The sequence below is a fragment of the Pholcus phalangioides genome, unplaced genomic scaffold (genome assembly GCF_987345545.1).
Source record: "Pholcus phalangioides strain wild (caught in Gottingen) unplaced genomic scaffold, Ppha-v1.0 ptg000017l_1, whole genome shotgun sequence".
In the NCBI taxonomy this organism is placed as follows: Eukaryota; Metazoa; Arthropoda; class Arachnida; order Araneae; family Pholcidae; genus Pholcus; species Pholcus phalangioides.
In genome coordinates, this window is record NW_028301610.1 from 33429431 (window position 1) to 33451005 (window position 21575).

At 35.3% G+C, this 21575-nt stretch overlaps 1 protein-coding gene across 3 annotated transcripts in view; it reads left to right on the forward strand.

The window, feature by feature from the left end:
• The window catches only part of LOC149072936 (nuclear pore complex protein Nup133-like), a 335975-nt gene that overhangs the window by 140650 nt on the left and 173750 nt on the right, over positions 1–21575 (forward strand). For all 3 annotated transcript variants that reach the window (XM_089246206.1, XM_089246208.1, XM_089246207.1), the window contains exons 16-17: positions 12054–12096; positions 19528–19596. In XM_089246206.1, the coding sequence (XP_089102332.1) occupies positions 12054–12096; positions 19528–19596 (112 nt within the window). The remainder of the gene's footprint in view (positions 1–12053; positions 12097–19527; positions 19597–21575) is intronic.

Here is a 21575-nt window from a genome sequence, read left to right on the forward strand (position 1 = left end):
ATAAATCCATTATTTTGCCGATCATTATTCTCGTATTCTTTCCGTCTGTACTCGCGCATAACCACACTTTGCCAACAAGGGTTATGGGCCCAGCCACGAGTGCAGATCGGAAATTTTAAACATTAAGTTATGTTTTTGAATCGGAAAGTTAAAAAGTCCTTTGTGCAAACATGCCCACATTTTTCTCATTGCATTTGCGACAACGATCAACGAACTATAATTTTAAAGCGGAAACTTCTATTCGCCGTCCGTAATATCTCCGACATTGGTATCTCCAACATCGTACTTTCACCGATCGCCGGCTTCATCGGAATTGCTACCGATCAAGGTCATCGGGATCTTTGACATCATATTTTCACCGATCACCGGCTTCGTCGGAATTGCTACCGATCAAGGTCACCAGGATCTTCGACATCGTATTTTCACCGATCACCGTTTTCATCGGGACTAGCGTATTCGTCCTTTATCGAGCTTATGGGATCGATGAGCGCTTCATTTTGCCGATTACCAAGAATTTCTACCAATTACCGGGAAAGAATCTTAGTTTTTCATCGAAAGTGCATATTCACAATCAACTTGAAATTCGCGGTTTTTGTTGATCAGCCTCTTCCACTCAAGGTCATAGCCGATTTGTTTTCATCAAGGACAATCAGTGAACTTGAAAAAAAACTGGATTTACTAATCAGTGTGTCAACTGGAACATCACTGGATTAAAAACTTATTGAATCAATACCAGGATGAAATTTTCAGGTATGAGAAAAATTCTAAGATTTTTCATTTACAATACAGTTTTTTCGACGGGGGCAGCAGAAAATTGTGGTACTAGACTGCTGGCAAGGTTGTATTATATGCTTATACTCGTTGCAACATTTTTTTTAAGAAATGAATTACTGGTAATTTTATTATTATACTCTATTGTTTTATTTCTTTGTGTATGCTTATAAATTATAATCTTATACATTATGAAGACAAAGGATGTAAAAATTAAGGTCCTAAATGGGGACAATCGGCATACTTGAATAGATGATATTAAAGTCCTTCTCATGGATAGGGGTTGTTGGTCTTTCATAGATGAAACGGAACCTCCATTTGATGATGAAACTGCATCACGTAAAGAAGTATTGGATTATAATTTGAGAAAAAAATAGGGCATATTCAACAATATACTATGCAGTTGATCCTCAGTACAGAAATTTGATAGCTAAAAATACTGATGGGAAATCTGCATATATGACACTAAAGGAGTACTTTGAGCCAAATACAAGAGCACATGTCATCTCATTATTAGATGAATTTTTCTCACTTAGATTTGATAAGAGATCAGAAACTATAGGGTTATATTGTGCTAGATTGAGAAATTGTGCGTACAAAGATTAGAAGATGCTGGACATGCATTAGAATCTTTATATCAGAGTTTTCAATTGATAAGGTATCTCCCACAAGAATTTTGAGGAATAGTTCAAACTATTTATAGATGGCCTGAAAAAGATTTCCTCTTTGATAAAGTCGCTAAAGAGCTAGTATTGGAAGAAAATAGATTGTTACAAGCTAACAAAGACATGAATAATTTTAAGAATAATATAGATGGGGCATATGGGGCAACTGTTAAATGTAACAATGGAAATCCAAATGCTAAAACTAAGTTAAGAGAAAAATGACCAATTCTAAAAAACTTGGACCTTGTTACAGATGTGGGGAGTTAGGACATTTGAAGGTTAATTGTAATGTAAAAGTACCAAGTCCTTCAAACAGATATAACAAAAAAGATTTAACCAGTGCTAGTAAAAGTTTCAAAGAAAAATGTAATGTAAAAGCTAAGTCAGTATTTGAATCAAATGTCGAAGTCTTGCTTAATCATGCTAAACTTCATATGGATAAATTTAGTTGGTGTTTAGATAGTGGAGCAACTCGCCATTTTTGTAACAAAGACATTTTCACTAACTAAGGAGTTAGAAGATGTAAATATGGTTTTAGCTGTAGGTTGAGTTGAAAGCCCAATAGTAGGTATTGGTGATGTTACTTTCCATGTAAGATTGAAAGGAAAATTGGTTGCTATTGAAATATGTGATGTACTATATTCACCGAAATTGAGACGCAATTTAATATCATGTTCATTGTTAGAAAAAAGTGGTGCATATTTTATTGGTTGTAACGGAAGACTTAGCGTCTATACACCAGAGGATGGACAATTATTTCATGGTATAAGAAAAAAGTGGAATAGAAAAAATGATTTGTATGTTCTAAGGCCAATGTATGATCTTAATGGTAATTCAAATAAGAATTTTAACATTAATGAATTGATAACGAACAGTTGTGAAACCTCAAATAACTTCAAGAACGTTTAGTTGATATATTTACACTTTATTTACAACGGATAATATTTACACAATACAAACGGGGATGCTGGTAGAGGAAAATGTGGCCCGTGCATGATGAGACGCAGACACGCGCGTCGGTGAGTGAGACAACATCAACCATCAACAAACCGAGCCAGACGCCTTTGACTCCCGATTTCTGTTGTGATGCCACCAGCAGAAAATAGACTAATAATTATACAAGCTGGGAAGATACGCCAGCGCCATCGTGTGGACAGCACTACAGTACCCCCCTCGCAGTCCGAAGGACGAGGACAGAAGAGAAAGAATTAAAGTTTAAAAGTCACGTGCTTCGATGAACGTAGACGGTTTCCGATCTCCTAATGGCTCACAAGCGAGAAGTTTCTTAAGCTGTGTAGACGATGATTCACTGCAACGTGCGACTAGTTCGTGCTTTAGTTTTTCGTATGGCTCCGAAGTTGCCGGGTTCATGAGAATGTCTCGTACTAGAGATGCGTTATCTGGAGGAAGATTTGCAACGATGTAGTTGTATTTTGTTTTTGACTCTGTTATCGGTTTCGGAGCGGCTAACTCGAAAGTGCTTTCACACATCACGAACCATAACGATACATCACGCACGTTGAATGGCGGTATAACTACGGCACTCACCTCTGCCATGGTGGTTTCTTTTGCTTCACGTCCGATGTCGCCAATCTTTAGTTGATATATTTACACTTTATTTACAACGGATAATATTTACACAATACAAACGGAGATGCTGGTAGAGGAAAATGTGGCCCGTGCATGATGAGACGCAGACACACGCATCGGTGAGTGAGACAACATCAACCATCAACAAACCGAGCCAGACGCCTTTGACTCCCGATTTCTGTTGTGATGCCACCAGCAGAAAATAGACTAATAATTATACAAGCTGGGAAGATACGCCAGCGCCATCGTGTGGACAGCACTACAAACGTATCTGCTGATACAAATGTCAAAAAAAAGAAAGAAATGTATAATTCCATTGCAAGAACTAACGATAATATAGAACTTTATCATAAACATTTTTGTCATGTGAATATACATTATTTGCAAAATACAAGTAAGAATTCAAGTGTTAGAGGGTTACCATTGTTAAATAAGCCTATGGAAGAATGTGTTAGTTGCAAACTGGCAAAATCCAAGAGAAAACCTTTCAAACCTATTGACAAAATTCGATCTAGTAGACCTTTGGAATTATTACACATGGATGTATATGGCCAATGCCTACTGAATCTTGTGGAGGGAAATTTATATTTCTTAACTATAACAGATGATTATTCTCGAAAAGTGTTTGTTTTCCCAATGAAAAGAAAAGGTGAAGTTTTCCAACTTTTTGTAAAATTTCAAAAGAGACAGGAAAGGTTTCTATATCTGAAAATAGTAACTGTTCGTACAGATAATGGCATGGAATTTTGCCATAATGAATTTGTAAAGTTCTTAGACAATCAGGGAATAGGATATGAAAGGACAAATGATTTCACCCCAGAACAGAATGGTGTGAGTGAACGCTATAATCTAACAGCATTGGATGGTGTTAAAGCTATGCTGAAAGATAGTGAAATTGATAATAAGTTCTGGGCAGAAGCAATAATTTGTTTTGCTTATGTTTGGAATAGAGTCTGTCACAAGAACCAAACAAAAACGCCATTTGAGTTATATGGGGGGTACAAACCAACAGTATCCCATTTGAAGGTTTTTGGCAGTACTGTTTATGTAGGAGTTCCAAAACAAAAGAGAAAGAAACTAGACATGAGAGCACATTTAGGAACCATGATGGGATATGCCCAAAGAACACATGGTTATGGAATTTGGTTAAGAGATGAACACAGAATGATTGAAACTGCTGATGTTAACTTTAGTGAGCAATTGAAAGGAAATGACATTCTAATAAGCAAGGTTATGCTAACTTCGAAATAGATGACATTTCATACTCAGATAATGAAACTAAGTCAATAGACTTATCTGAAAGTTCAGAATTCATCACTAAAATTAACCCAGATCTAACAAAAGTTACACACAAAACAAAATTTCGAACAGAGGAAGAAAAAAATTTAGTTCCTTGTATATCAATCCCATGGATTAGAAAAGCTGTCTTGAGAAAAGATTAATCAAGGACGGACATCTATTACTATATTGAAGGGACAAAAACAAGATTTAGATCCCCCACATTATATAAAGAAATACTGTGCGAAACGTAGTATAGAGTTTAGAAATGAACTTTTTAATTTTGGTGGTAAAGATAATTCATCAGGTAAACTTTCAGAGTTGTGTAAATACAATATTACCCAAAGCATGATGCAGAATTTTCCAGAAGCAAACCAAGTAGAATTGAAGATTCCCAAGAACTATAAAGATGTATTTAATTCTCCTCAGGTAAAAAATTGGCAAAATGCTATGGATGAAGAAGTACAAATTATCAAAGATAGGCAAGTTTGGGAATTAGTTCCGCCACCCAAAGAACAAGTTATTGTATGCAGATGGGTATATACAACAAAATTAAATGAAAAAGGGGAAATCGTTAAGTATAAGGCTCGCTTAGTAGCCAAAGGTTATGGACAAAGAAAAGGGGAATCATATGATGAAGTTTATAGTCCAGTAGTAAATTTCAGTATCATTCGATTGTTTTTCTCTTTATTGGTATGTATGCTTGGTTGGTTATATTATCAATTAGATGTAAAAAGTGCATATCTGTATGCAAAATTATCCAAACCTATTTTTATGTCTCAACCAGAAGGATATATAAATGACAATAAGAAAAATTATGATGTCTGTTAAAAAGAGCTTTGTATGGTTTACATCAAAGTGGTAGGGAATGGTATTTAGAACTGGATACAATGTTAAAAAAAATGGACTTTGTAAAATTTAAATGGTGCAATTGTGTATACAGGAGAGGAAAAGCTGTAATATTATTAGTGTATGTTGATGATATAATAGTTTTTGGAAAAACTAAGCAAGCTATAGATGAAGCTATCACTATATTAGGTCTTAAATTTGAATTGAAAATGTTGGGTAAAACCAAAAAACCTTTGGGTATTGAATTTGAAGAAACTGATAGTTTTTTATCTATTCATCAGCGTTCATATATTGATAAGATATGTAAAATGTTTTCCAAGTATAATTTCAAATTGGCAACATTACCAATTGCCAAAAGTCAAATCCTGTCCAAACTTGACTCTCCATCATATCAAAACCAGATAAATGAGATGTCAAAACTTCCATATAGAAATATTTTAGGATGCCTTTCATTCATTGCAATTAGAAACAGACCGGACATATGTTATGCTGTAAATATTTTATCTCAATTTCAGGAAAACCCAGGAATTAGACATTGGAACTGTTTATTAAAATTATTAGGATATGTACAATATACAAAAGACTATAAATTAGACTTGTCAAAAATCAGAAATATTAACATGAATTGTTTTTCTGATTCTGATTTTGCAGCCAGTAGAGATGACAGAATCTCTATGGGAGGTATATTGATTTTAATTTACAAATCTCCCATTTTTTGGCGTACCTTCAAGCATAAATCTGTAAGCTTGTCAACAATGGAGGCAGAATATATTTCGCTTACTGAATCTGCTAAAGAATTAATGTGGATAAAAAATATAGTCAAAGAATGTAGACCAATATGGTTAAAAATGACCGAATGTAATTTACTATGCGATAATCAGGCTGCAATTGATTTCTCAAGCTCTCCATTAGAAACGCACAGGGCAAAGCACATAGACATTAAATATCACTTCCTCAGAAATCTTGTCCGTGATAAGTGCTTTAATGTTAAATTTGTCAACAGTAACAAAAATATGGCAGATATATTTACAAAGCCTATGACTAGAGAAGCAAAAAATAACTTTTGTGAAAAAATGTTTGTATGTATAATGTAAATGTTATAAATTTGATACGTCTTGTTATATTTGTAAAATTTATTGGCATTGTGTTTATATATATATATGTGTGTGTGTATTGTATTTTTTTTTAATTAATTTGCATGAGGGGGCTGATTGTTAGGTTTATTTTTCATTCATGCAAATTAAATTAACTCAACCATAACCGGATCGATCACGATCCGATATGCAAATCATGACACGATCGCACATGTTTGTAATGTGTATATATATATGAACTGTTTGGGATCCTTTTAGTTGTTCTTGTCTTAGTGTTATGTTTGCGTTGTTTCATCAGTTATGTTAGACGTAATATGGACTTTAGTTTTCAATGATTTCTAGTGGAGATCAATATGCTGTTGTTAAATAAATCCTTTATTTTGCAGATCATTATTCTCGTATTCTTTCTGTCTGTACTCGCGCATAACCACACTTTGCCAACAATTTTTCTGCCCCAAATAGTGCTTGTTTGTGAATAATATTTTTGTGTGTGTTCTTGAAAACTCTAATATACTTTTATACCTGCTTTGTATGTATCATTGTCGCCAATGATGTGCTAAGCAACCTCTAATTCCCAGAATTTCAGAAATGGATGCTAAAACATTTTCAAATACAACGCCACAAGAGGCAAATTGCCCAACGAGGTGGCTGACTTAAGAACATCATGGATCCCCGAGCCATTTTTTGGAGGCCCTACCTACTACTGCGACACCCCCCCCCCCTCCGCGGAACCCCCAACAAATCGGTACATGCGGGAATGTGCGTGTACGTGTAGTGCAACCTGACGTAAAGTTTTTTTTTTGTTTCTCTGTAATGCTTGTTATGTGTAGTGCTGCCATCTGCCACCAGTTTTTCTAACTATGAGTGAAGTGTTATGATTGAATGATTTATCGTTGTAGGACTGTTGCTCTCTGTGGCGAGACTTTTTAACGGGGAGATCGGCTCGCATTTGCGAGTTGGGAACCACAGAAAACCAACTTCAGCCGACCACCACTGTGGGGTTCGAACCCGGATCCTCGCATCGCGAGTCCTTCACTATAACCACTCGACCACCACAGCGGCTCTTCATGCATGCTGCAAAGTAATTCTGAGAGAGCATGTTTAATTTCTCCGTACTTCAGCACCACTTTCCCTCCTCCCATCTTCCATTGTCAGTCACACTCAGAATTATTTGAAAATATAATTTTTTTCAATGTATTAGAATTTATTGACACAAAACGGGGGGGGGGGGAGATAAATATGAATGAGGGAAAAACAATCACAATGAGAGGGGGAGAAAATCAGTGCATATATTCATATTAGACCCAAGAGATATATGTGATCTGTCCAAGGCCAAACAAATAATTTCAACGTTGGCAAACACATGCTATTGAAACACTTTACTTAGTATTATAAATATACATAAATGATACAAGTTGATCAAACAATAGGTACAGTACAAGGTATGGTTAATATTTTTATGCAATGGTGTTTCTTTATTTTCTCTTTACATAGAAGTAAAGCATAGAAGCGTAAGACAGACAAAACACAAACTTGTTTAAACACTTGGTATATATATTGATGCTTCTTTAGAATTATGAGTTTGGGTTTAAACATTTTTTTAGAATTAAATTATAAGAAGTTAATATTTTAATTTATGAGTAATTTCACTTTACTCCAAAATTTTAAGGGGTATTTTTGAAAATAAAGCAGTATTTTATGAAATTGTTACATCCCGTCTCACCTTTGAAGAGTTGCCGAAATTCCAGAAAAATTTACGAAATTGGGAAGAATTTTTATTTTTTTAATGGATGTTCCCCCGATCGACTTTGTCCCTGAAAATTGGATTGGATAACCACGGCCCCTTATTTAAAATATTTGGCTTTTCATTGCAAAACCCTGATAATGCTTGTGGTAGTGCAACTGAAGATGGTTTACTACAGTCTACCAACATTAAAGTGCAAATGTGAGGCCGTTTCTGTTTTCAAAAAAGAAAGTCTCCACTGCAAGCAGCATAATCAGCTAAGGTCAATCGTCATTGCGTCAAATCCTGATGTTTCATGAAAACATTTTTCATTCTGTGAGTAAAATAGCTAGTCTGCCAAATTACGAATGATAATTTGTCAACTTCGCCAAATAATGAATGTTAAATCGCCAATGTCATCAAATAACATATGCTAAATCACCAAACATTGTGTTCATTCTCCCGAAATTCTCCCCCATTTTGCAACAATTTCTTTTTGAGTATAACAAGAAACCAGCAGAGAGAGAGAGAGAGAGGGACATCGTTTCAGGGCTGTAACTAGGTCGGGGCACTGCTCAAATAGGGACCCATAAAAGTTTATATTTGTTTAGCACAATAATATCTTTTTCAAGAGGAGCCTCAAGGGAAAGTCTGCCCTGGGGTCCCGAGAAGGCACACCACGGCCCTAAATTCATGCCCATAAAATTTAGAATTTTTTTTTTTTTTTTAATTTTTTGTGTACGTGTTTACTTTTGACAGCTGAACACAGAGTTGCTGCAAATATAAATAATTTTGTAAAGAAAATCTTTTTCAGCTTTGGTTTTTTATTTTGAATAATTTAGGGGAAATGAATATCACTTGGAATTTTAAATTTTTCATGACTCTGTTACGAATGTTTTTAACCAAAATGTTAATCAAATGTTATGTTATACAGACATGCCAACATTGGCTTAAAGCTTGTCAATAGTGGTAAATATTCGGCTTTGTCATGGGGTTACCCCTTAGAGTAACATAATCATAGTACAATAAAAAATAATCACTCAAAAATTTAATTTTTATTGAAAGTTTATTAAATGCAGCACCTCATTAGCATTGGAACTTGGAAGGCTCAGGCGACGTGTGCCCCCCTCCAGAAGTAACTTTCCGAGGTCGCAGAATCCCGTGATAATTCATGAATATTCAATACAATCCCAACCTGCATATGCCGTTGTCGGCCGTATATACAGGGTGATTATAAAAAAACTATCCAGACATATGGGCCCCTAACTATCATACCATTCACAGAAACTGAATGAAATTTTGGCGTAAGGTATTTTGAGGTATGCGCTCAAGAATGATATGGAAAACAACAGTGTCACTCTAACAGTTACGGTTACAGTGAGAAAATTTCGAAAATATCAAATGGCAACACCAAGTTTTTTGTATTGGAATGTGATCTCCATTGTGAAAAAAAACCCTAAATAGCGTTCGAACGGCAACTGTAGCATGAAAATCACCGGCGGTAGATAGGCTAAAAGTGAGAACTTTTAAGGACAGAGTAATAAGAGTAATAGAGACAATAAGGACAGAGAAGCAGCATAAAATAAAGCATTTTATTGTGTTTCACAAATTTTGCACATGACCTTGTGGAGGACTAATCAGGCTGGGATCTCAGCCGAAGAAACGGTGTGACGAATGAAACGAACATTAATGCTCTGGTGCACGGCAAAGTCCTTTTTACTTTTTCCTTGCCTAGCTCCGGGGATTTTCGTGCTACAGGTGCCATTCCAACGCTATTTAGTGTTTTTCAGTATGGAGATCGCATTCCAATACAAAAAACTTGGTGTTGCCATTTGATATTTTCAAAATTTTCTCACTGTAACCGTAACTGTTAGAGTGACACTGTTGTTTTCCATATCATTCTTGAGCGCATACCTCAAAATACCTTATGCCAAAATTTCATTCAGTTTCTGTGAATGGTATGATAGTTAGGGGCCCATATGTCGGGATAGTTTTTTTATAATCACCCTGTACATACTTCTAGCTTCCCTATACCCCTTCTTCCCATCCCCGTTTTCTTTGTATCAGAGCTCTTATGGCATCTACAACATAACATTCTTTCCGACACAAGTTCTGTGAGTTTAACCATGAACTATGAAAATGAGGCTGGGTCAGGATACGCTGAACTACTCAAAAACCAGTTTTTAGCCCTCGGCATGGGGCAGTTATGATGGAAAACAAGTTTTTATTTTTTTTTGGCATCGAGTAGAGCGGTGGGTTTAGGCAGAGCTTTACAGATTGGCTTCTGACGAAACAGATCAACTCTGAGCTAGTCTTCACTCGAGCTCTTTCACATGCATATACAAATTCATCATTATGGTAAAGATCGATGAAATTTTTTAAAATAATGGTAAAAATAAGTAAAACACCACGAGAAACTCACTTTTTTAAAACAGATTTCCATAGTATTGAGAGAGTACCGTAGGTCCGTAGTTTATTGCGGTCGTCCGTAGAAACTACAGCCAGTCCGTAGAAGTTGGCAATTCTCTGTTTTACTTTTGCATAAAACTTGAAGGTTTTTAAAACACTTTGGTGATAACAGAAAAGTATGGATTATGTGGATTCATTCATTTATGAATTATTATAATGCTGGGTAAAAAATATAGTTTTAATTTCTCAACTGCTTTACATTTTTATTTTTGAGAAGAGTGAAGAATTGTGTGGCAGCTTTAAAATGCATTTGCATATGTGGGCCCCCCCCCTTTTTTCGCTGTAGAACTTGGAAGTTCTGAAGTTTGCTATGACTCCTTAAAAAAGTGCTTAAAACTGTGATTTTATTTAGGAAATTCTGTATGAATGTTGTATTTTTTGGTCTTTGCTAATACTGGAAGAGAACTAAATTTTCAAAACATATTTCCCATTAATTTTTCATTTTCTATTGTAAGTATTACTGTCACAGCAGTAATGTTCTTAATTTCCCAAGGGTTTTTACCTGGATTTCAGGACTGGGAAAAAATTTCATGAGAATAGGTGGGAAAGAATTCTCATCCAGAAACCCTAGTAATGATGAATGAGGAGTGTGAAATTGAGTATTCCTTCAATTGAAAAGTCTGCTCAGTAATCGGAATGAATGAAAAAGGGCAAACCATACCCAACTGCAAGTAAAGATCACAGTGAGTTTTTAATTAGACTTCCATGAAGCCTGGAACAACATGTGCATTTTAAGTCTATTATAAAATAAAAATTATGGTGTTCAGTACAGAAGTGTTGCCGAGCTGAAGGTGAAATTTTCTGCATGGGTTCGAAAAAAATTGCACAGCATCTCAAATTATAGGAAAGCTTATAAATCCAAGCGAGACTTGGATTTATAAGATAACTGCAGTAATTCTCTGGTGTGCTGCAAGATCATTCTTGGTGTTGCTGTAAGACATCTTGGGGATAAAATATATTTAAAGTAGCTACTGGGTTGTGATTTTTGAGCAATGTATCATAACACTTCATTGTGCTGCCAAAGTATCTTGAGATCGAGCAAAGGTGAAACAAGATATTTTCAAATTTCCAAAGGTGCAGTTAAACAATAATGGAATACCTACTGTAATGTATCAAAGCTTCAAGCAGTTTAGTCTTTGAAAGATACTACAGTAGACTTGCTAATCCGTCACATATCACACCTGTGTGTGCGTGCCGGATTATTGAAATCGCAGGATTACTGGAAGTCAATTGAAAAAGCCCATTTAAATAATATAAAGTTCTAGGCACAGACATGCAGTGACATGTTTTCCTCTACTGTGCTTAAAGGAAACTCCTCAAAAACGGCAGATTAGTGCACGATTAGATTATGGAGAGAGTATTGTACTTATGTGAATTTTATTATTTTACATTTTTTTCTGGAAACATTTTTCTTGGAACTTGATTTACCATAATAGATAGATTATTCTCATTATCAACATTCTCAACACATGCTTTCAAAATATGAAAAACTTACTGTCTTTAGAATCAAAAGTTTTACCAAAATTTCTGAAACTATTTTTCTTAGTTATTGGTATTTTACTATTTTATTGATGATGTCAGTATGACGTTTTTAACAAAATACTTATTTTAAAGCTTTGCAGGGAATGAAGACCAAGAAATCGCTGTAGAAAAAGATGTAGGTATTAAACATATTTGTATTATGTAAAAGCTATTATACGGACTTGTGTTTTTAAATCTTAGATTTTTTCCTGAATAATCCTCAGATTTTTTTTTTCTATGAGAATTTGTAGATTTCAACTCCATGAATACATTTTTTTTTGCTACCCTGACATGGTTAAGCATATCATTAGCACTAATTTAAAATTTTGTCAAACTCTGCCAAACTTATCTGGTTATGTGAATTAGTGTTGTCTAAACACATTCAGAGTCAGAAGATTATCACAAGTGATGAAAACCTACTTCAGCTTATGAATAAACTATAATTAGTCTCTACACACCAAAGTCCTGTTCGAATTAAAAAAAGCAATTTTTGTGGAAAATAAATTTTTTTCAGTGTAGATCAAATTAACAAAAGAATGTGTTACATTAAGATTTTGTTGTATTGTGGAATTCATTGTATACAGTAAAACTTCTTTATACCGTTGCCCTCTTGAAACCCTCTATTCATGCCATCAGTTGTTCAGAGTTTTTCTGTAGAATAAGACATTGTCAACAGCACCCAGATATGTCATCAGTAGCAAAAGCTAGGGGGAAAGAAATTTTGAAAGGGAAGAAATTTTTGAATTATGGTCAGGGAAATGATTGAGCAGATTTCGCTTAAAACCCTGAATTTAATGTTGAAATTACCTGTTTAATGCAATTTTTTTTCAAAATAGTTTGGATAATTTGAAGTTTGATTCAAATATATCATTTGCAGAATGTTTGTCTTTCGCGGAAATTCTTTCAAATTTTTTGTCATCCTTTTCTTTTTGCAGTGGTTTACTGATCTTTTCTAGAATATAACGTGTAGCCTACATTAAAAAAAATTATAACGAACAGAATCTGAACATCTATTTGTTGTGGATCTAAGAAGCAATGATTTTGTTACCAGTTCCTCAGACTGGCTTTTGTCTTTCTATTGCAGCTGGTTTTTTACCTGATCTTGGATGACTTCATTAGCCTCTGACAAAGTCAGATACAAATGCTGCTACTCAAAAAATTATATGAAGTATATATCCATATCCACAGATGGAATGCTTTTGATCTGGAGAGTGCTGAAATCCCAGTTTGTTGCAAAATGCGTTGGAAACAACTATTGTTTAGGTGTATACAAAGTCTGTGAGATTTTCTGAGAATTCCCACTTTTTTTTCCCCATCATTTTGCTTTTTTTGTATAGGAGTTAAGGATTTATCTTTTCATTCCATTGTTATTATCGGTCTACATAACAGTTTGAGCAAATGATTTAAAGAATAAAAACTGGTGTGGTCAAAAGATTTTGACATTGCTTTGCAAAGCACATTTATTAACCTATGCCAAGAAATGGATTTGTTAATAAGGGAAAGTTGTGTGTGTACCACACATGAGCATACTGCAAGTTTTTCAACAGTGCATGTTTTTACTCACACTGGTCAAATTTAAAGCGGTAGAGGTAATGTATAGATGTATTTACCTAAGACTTGAAAAACCCCAGGAGCCAAGTCACCATGGCACAAAAAAAAATTCATTAAGAAATCTCACTCAATCCCCCCATTGTTTATTTGGTTTTTGCACATATAAAATGTGCTGTTAAAAATATGCAGAACTGAAATGATTTCAGAGGTAAGAGAGTATGTTTCTGTCATATAAGTTTGATATTGAGAAATATTTTCAAGTGATTGTACAGTGAGATTTAGATGGCTTTTTTCTCAGCCAGAGATATCAAGGAAACAGTTATTTTCCGGATATTATGCTGAGGTGAGCTCGGAAAGAAAAGTCATCACGTCTCCGCCGGGACTCGAACCCAGGCCCTCTTGCATACCGGCAAGCATGCTACCATCTACACCACTGGAGACACATGAATCTGCCTTCCTAATTTCACGCACTGTGTCGTGAGGCGCTGAAGTAGAGGCATTAGTAGCCTCTCTTAACTTCAGGAAATGGCCCCCGGGTGGGACGGTTTAGAGAGATTTAGATGGCTTTTTTCTCAGCCAGAGATATCAAGGAAACAGTTATTTTCCGGATATTATGCTGAGGTGAGCTCGGAAAGAAAAGTCATCACGTCTCCGCCGGGACTCGAACCCAGGCCCTCTTACTAATGCCTCTACTTCAGCGCCTCACGACACAGTGCGTGAAATTAGGAAGGCAGATTCATGTGTCTCCAGTGGTGTAGATGGTAGCATGCTTGCCCGGTATGCAAGAGGGCCTGGGTTCGAGTCCCGGCGGAGACGTGATGACTTTTCCTTCCGAGCTCACCTCAGCATAATATCCGGAAAATAACTGTTTCCTTGATTGTACAGTGTTTACAATTTTATAAATTTTTTCAATTTAAAATTGAATGCATATAAAATAGGTTATTTTATTCATGGAGTAACATAAATTAGTCACTGAGATATAACATTTCGTAATAAACATGTGAATTTATGTAATACAGCCTCTCCCAAATGCTACTCTGGCTATGGTCTGATATAACGCCAAAATTCTTTGGGACGGATGATGGCATTAAATTAGGGTTCCACTGTATTTGTTCCACTAGGGTTGTTAATACAAATGAAATCAATAAAGATGTGGTGATATAATGGTGAAATATGTGTCATTAAATAATGCATGGAAATATTTTATTTTACATGAAAATATATATATATACATGGAATTGAAATTACCTTTGTTTGCTTCATGAAAGCCTTCACATAACATCGTAGCTAGATAAGATCAGCCAAGTTCCTAGGGAGCAAAGTATGTTGAGAAATAAATTTCAGGTGGTCACATCAGGTCATTTTTTTTTCTACTGCCACTCACCAAAATGAACTTTTTTAAAAAATGACTTGGTATTAATAATAATTTATTTTTTAATAAAAAATACTAGAAACAAAATTCAAAATGTATTTCTAAATTGCTAACACACTTTAAAGAAAAGAAATAACTGCCTAAAATTCCCTGGAGGGCTACAAAAATTTCTGAAATAGAGCGGCTCTGCGAAAGGTTAAGATTGATGTGTGTTATACTGCTACTTGAATCACCACATTGGAGCTCCTTCTGGGTGAAAACTAAAAGGTGCTGAACGAAAAAAACATACGCAGAAAAGACATGGTTTATTCACTCTTCATCTGTGAAAAAATCAGGGTCGAACGACGAAACTTTTTTTGGGGGTTTTGGCCACAATTTTCGCAAAATGCACCACTGTGAGATGGGGCGAAAAGTATGACCGGCGTAAGAAACGGGTTTGTTGTTATTTTGAAAGAAAAAATTAATTATGAGATAGATACTTACCATTGCATCATTCATCAAGAAGTGCTTTGTGTGCAGACATTTGCAGAAGAAATTTGCAAAGTTATGGAATTGGTGATTAAGATTATCAACTCCATTATAGCTAAAGCTCTTAATCATCACCAATTTAAAGAATTTTTAGTTGAAATGGAGTGTGGGTACTCAGATTTTCTGCTGCTTAACAAGGTGCGTTGGTTATCAAGGAAAAACGTTTTGATACGTTTCACTTTCTTAATAACAGAAATTAAAGCATTTCTCCTTGAGAAGGATGTTCACTATCCAGAACTAACGAACGATCAGTGGATCCAAAAATTTTATTTCATGGTAGACGTTACATCTCGTCTAAATCAGCTTAATCATAAACTACATGGGAAAGGAAATACAATTTTTTCAATGTCAACATTTGCTATTTCAAAACAAGTTTTAAATATGAGGGAAGCTTTTTTGAACAGGTTTCAGGAATTGAATAACAGCAAAGTGACGTTAGCCTTTGTTAAAAAACCGCTTAATGGTACTGTAACAGAATTAAATTTTTTCCCTTTAATATTGATATTGGCAACTTTAAAATGCAATTGCTGGATTTAAAAAATAAAGAATTGTGGTGCTCGAAATTTGAACATCTTTGTGCTGATATAGAAATATTAGAGAAAAACAAATGTGAACTTAGTTCACGGCACAAGCGGTCTGCTTTGAAAGACCTGGAGAAAGAAGATATGTTGATTTTTAACACCTGGAATAGTATTCCTGACTCATCAGCTGAAAAACTAGCGTTTGTTGTTCTTTCCTTATTCAGGTCTACATATTCATGCGAACAATCATTTTCAAGCATGAACCTTATCAAGAGTAAATTGAGAAGTCGTCTTATTGATAAGTACCTGGAATCGTGCCTAAAATTAAAAACAACAGAATACAAACCTGACTTGCCCAAACTTTCCAAGAAGATGCAAGGCCATTGTTCACATTAGTGTTTTTCAGTCATTGTCATGATTTAATTTTATGGATACCCTACAATTCAATTTTATCAATAAATAATAATCGTTATTAAGTATGATATCAAGTTTTATTCAACGTACCTATAGTTTAACCAAGACTTAAAACTTTAAGTAAAGTTTATTAAGTTAATTTTTTATTGACTGTTGTGGAGTGAAAGAACATGTAGTGTCAAGGATTGAGAAATGTATGTTGAGATGGTTTGGACATATAGAGAGGATGAATGAAAGGAGATAGACGAAACAAGTATACAAGACGAGTGTGGATAGGAGAGTTGGTAGGTGTCGACCTCAGTAAACCAGGGTTTAAGCTACGGTTGCATTTTTTGCAAAATACGAAAGAAAATCTTAAAATGCAAAAGTAGTAGTAGCCACTTTTGCAAAAATACGTGCAGGAGGTACGAAATGAGAAGACATCTAACCAGGGCCACAACTAGGGGGAGCAGGTGGGTCTCATGCCCCGGGCACTGGACCAGAGGGGGGCGCAAATTTTATTCTCAAACCTCTGCAACATTACAAGGGGGCCCTAAAATGCGCACTTGCCCCGGGTGACCAAGAATCTTGCTGCGGCCCTGCATCTAACGATAAATCATTAGCATTGTAGCATCGTATATAAGAAACGTTTCTTCTATTTTTTTATTTTACCTGTGCGCATTAATGCAATCAATAAGGAAATGGACTCATTTGTGCACATTCTATTAAGATGGCGTTTTCTTCTGATGCACATCCCTGTCCTGCGATGCGTGTCGATTCTGACAGCAAACTGCAGGTTTCGTCAGTCGCCGCCGATCGGTGAACCTACTGTACAAACTGCTTGATTTATCACACTTTGCTCCATTCAATGTTGTTCAGGTTTTTTGCTCTGTTTTGAGCCTACTATTGCTATGCATTGCAGCACAACGCTGTTGTGCATATGGCTTGATATCGATCAATAGTGTGTTCAGTAGTTTTGCATTCGCAGGACGCGTTTTCAACGAGCATGGCTGCGCCCATGGAGCTTCCTATGAAAAGTTTTGTTGTAGGTGGTGAAGAAACTCCGATACGATAAAAACATCGATGAGGGGTGGGGTCTAGGGTTGCCAGACATCCGTATATGACTCTCAAGGGCATATGCAGGAATGAATTGCATTGAATATTCATAACCTGAGGGCTTAGGTGATTTCACAGAGTTGATTGAAGCCATGACTGGAGATATGGGGGAGGGGACAATGAAGACAATTGGGCCCTTCCATCCCCTATGAAAAAAAAATATTGGTGTATGCAGAAGAGCAAAAGGTGGACATTAGGCCCCCACCTTGTTAGGGAAACAACCTGTATCCACTTCTGCTTTCTGTGGGGGGGGGGGGGAGAGGCTTATGTGGCTTGAGTCCTTAGGGTCCAGTTTCTATGTGGCGTTGTATTTAAATCAACTTTAAATTTAAAAGTTTAAAAATTTGAAACAAAATTCGGTTTTTGTTTTTTTTTCATTTACTTGCGTTCCCCCTTTCATTAAGACCCTTTATTTTATTAACCTAAACCCCCCTAGGTGGTCACTACTCACAGTTTTGGAACAACTGATGTAAGAAAACCATCCAGCATGGTTCATTTTGTCGATTGCATTGGCTCCCACTCATCCTACTTTTTCGTAAAATGTCCCACTTTGTCCTTTTCCCAAACAAAATCCTATCAACAAAATTCGTGTAATTGATTTTAATTGAGAAGGGAATCATGGGGACATAATGCCAAATAACACAAATGTTGTAGATTGTAATTGATTCTGCCAAAGCAGAAATTGTATTGTTTTTAAGGTTATTTGGGGTAAGGTGTATGGGGACCATTTGGTGGTTTTTAGTAATTTTTCATTTGCTTAGTTTGAGGGTTCTACAAATAGAATAGTCAATAAAAACTTTCGATATATATAAAGGTCGAGAGGAGGGGTTAGTTTTAGAAAGATTTTGGAAAGATAAAGGTAATTTTGTTAAAATGCTGGAAATACTCCAAATTTATTGTTCATAAAAGTGAAGCTATGTAATAGTTTTAATCTTCAAGCTGTTATCACATAATTTCTGGGAAGCCCCCCAAAATTTGCCCTCATGGTCTGTATGTGTGTAAGGTAAAAAGTCCTCAGGAATTGAAAAGCATGTGTCTTTCAGTTTGAAGGCATTTTTGAGAATTTCAAATTTGACTTAAAATGTGGAACATGTTTTTCTAAAACAAAAATTGTGCAAGTAAAAAGTGTATCTGAATATGTAATTTATTAATAAAATGTCCTCTGGTGGTGGAATTTTTTTTCATTGAAATAAATTCACATTCTTTTATTAAGTCATCCATAAAATTTCACAATCTTCTGATGACTAGTTTTGGCTGTAGGCAGCTTTGAAATATTCTTCAATTGTGGACACCCATATTTATTTTGATTTTAACTTCTCAAGGGAAAAAGCTGCAGATAATATGCCATATTATCTGCACTAAGAAATTCAGATGTTTTACACCATACCAGGTGTTATGGTTCTGTAAGGTCTAAATCTTTATCTCAGCAATTGTTTATGGTATAGAGATATTGTCCCAATTTAAAAAATACTCAAAATGTGTTTAGAATTCACCCTGTACTAGTTTTGGGAGTGAAAATACAAGGTGTGACAAAATAAAAATTTTATATGGTTGTCTGGTCCTATAACTTCTAATAAAAGAAATGTGTGGAAAAAAAATATTCAGAATCCACACACACACAGTGTCTTATTTTTACAAACTTAATTATTTAAATATCTCGGCAAATATTGCAGTTAAAAATCCTATATTTTAACCAGATTCGTACCGTGCTTTTTCAGGGCCCTCCCTGAAAGGGTGGTTATTATGCAAAATAAGTGTAAATTTTTGTGTGGGGCCCAATTCAACTTAGGACCTCTGGGCAGTGCCCTGGTTGCCCCAGCCTAGTTACAGGCCTGTTTTTAACAAACATGGGATTTCTGCGGGCTCAGAAGAGACAGGGCAAAAACTTTCTAATGGGAAATTATAGAACCAGGATTTTCTGGTGACGTAATTTCATTCTCGAATCTGGTACATGGTGATTTCTGAACACATTTTAATAATTTTTTTTTTATTGAAACCCATATAGTATGCTGTTTATAGACAGGAAAAATGTATTGTGACAATTCATGTTTAATAAATGTTTTATTAAAATTAATGAAATTCACAGGACCGTGAAGCTGGAACCCTGCGTGCCAAATTGAAGACTGTTATGTGTCAGTTTTACAACAATGAAAATGTGAGTATTTTGTGCTGCTAGAAATGTATAAAATATAGTGACATCAATACCTTCATAAGCATAGGTGCTAATGATTCTGATTTACCTGGAAGCCTTCTAACTTTATAGCTTAGTTAAAATATTCCTGTTGGAAACCAGATTTTTCCTCTCATTGTGGAAAAATCCCTTAAAATACTCAATTGTTTTTCTTTTGATTGGAAAATCCTTACAGAAAATACTCTTTTAATCCTTGCATTCCCAGGTCAATTATGTTTTCAGGGCCACAACCAAAGGACGGCAGGGGTGTCTGGTGCCCGTATGCTGGACCAGGCAGCTCAATTTTGTTAAGGAAGGTCGCTGAGGTTACTTGCTTTCTTTTAAAAATTATGATTGGGGGGGGGGGAGAAACACTGCCAAAATAAATTCTGACTCTAGACGACTGTGTAAATTTTTATTTCTAGTGGCAACTCTGCATGTTTTTTCAGAAAACTATAGATAAAATCAATATCGAGTACAGGAAATCTGCAGTTGTCACCAAATATGATGCCTGATTGATGGGCTGAGAGCAGGGCCATAACTACAGGGATGGGATTGCTGCGCCATTAGCAATTTCCTGCTACATACTGCGCCATAACGTTGATTTTCCGAGAAAATTTGGCGCTTCTGCACCAATCGGGGTTCTCCGAAATTTCCCTCTTTAACTTTCACTTTCGATGACGTCATTTGAATCATGCTGTGACGTCAACCTCGCCATTGCTACTGTAACTTATAGAAAACCTTTGTATATGTTCAGGTTTTTTTGTAGAATTCATCAAGATAACCGGTTCTGCCAAGGTTTCCTGCATTTGGGTGTGAAAATAGTGAGTCCGTATTTCAGATTCCGAAAACTCGCGTCGCCTCCGATTGATTAAAAAATCGAATTGCAAGCTAAAAAAAGTTCGGGTTTTTTAACCTATCGGAGACGACGCAGGTTTTCTGAATCTGAAATGCGGACGCACTATGTTTGCACCATCAAGCTGGAGGGAGTATGACGTCAGCAGTCTTCGCCTTGGCAGTGCTGAGAACGCCGTCCTCAACATCATTCGTCGGAAGATCACGTGACTCGATGAAAACACGCACAATCCCCCGTTATTTTCTTATGGCATAAATAGGAGTTTGAAACAATAAATGAAAGAAATAATTTCAGTACCGATGAGATAATTCCAAAATTAATGAAAGAAAATTTCTAGAATTAATGAAATAGATAATTTCAGTTCCAAAATAAATGAAAGTGATAATTACAGCATTAATGAAAGATAATTCCGGAATTAATGAAAGATAATTTCAGCATTGATAAAAGTGATAATTCCAAAATTAATAAAAGTGATAATTCCAAAATCATAAAAGTGATAATTCCAAAATCATAAAAGTGATAATTCCAAAATCATAAAAGTGATAATTCCAAAATCATAAAACTGATAATTCCAGCATTAATGAAAGATAATTCCAGAATTAATGAGAGAAAGAATTCAGCATTGATGAAAGAGAATTCTAGAATTAATGAAAGAAAAATTCTAGTTTTAATGAAAGAAAAATTCTAGTTTTAATGAAAGAAAAATTCTAGTTTTAATGAAAGAAAAATTCTAGTTTTAATGAAAGAAAAATTCTAGTTTTAATGAAAGGGAATTTCAGTTCCAAAATAAATGAAAGTTATAATTCCAGCATTAATTATAAATTATGTAATTAATGAAAGGTAATTTCAGCATTAATAAGAAATAATTTCAGCATCAGTGAAAGAAATAATTAATAAAGGAAATAATTCCGGAATTAATGAAAGAGAGAATTCAGCATTGATTCAGAAGTAAGGAGTCCAGATCAGACTCATCTCAACTGCATCAAATCCAGGAAGTCCTTTCAGATAAGAGTGTTTTGTGAACGCTTTGTTTCTGAAAGAAGCATCAGAACTTTTTGAATGGCTTCCTGACATTATTTGAAAAAGAGGAGCCCCTCATACACATTTT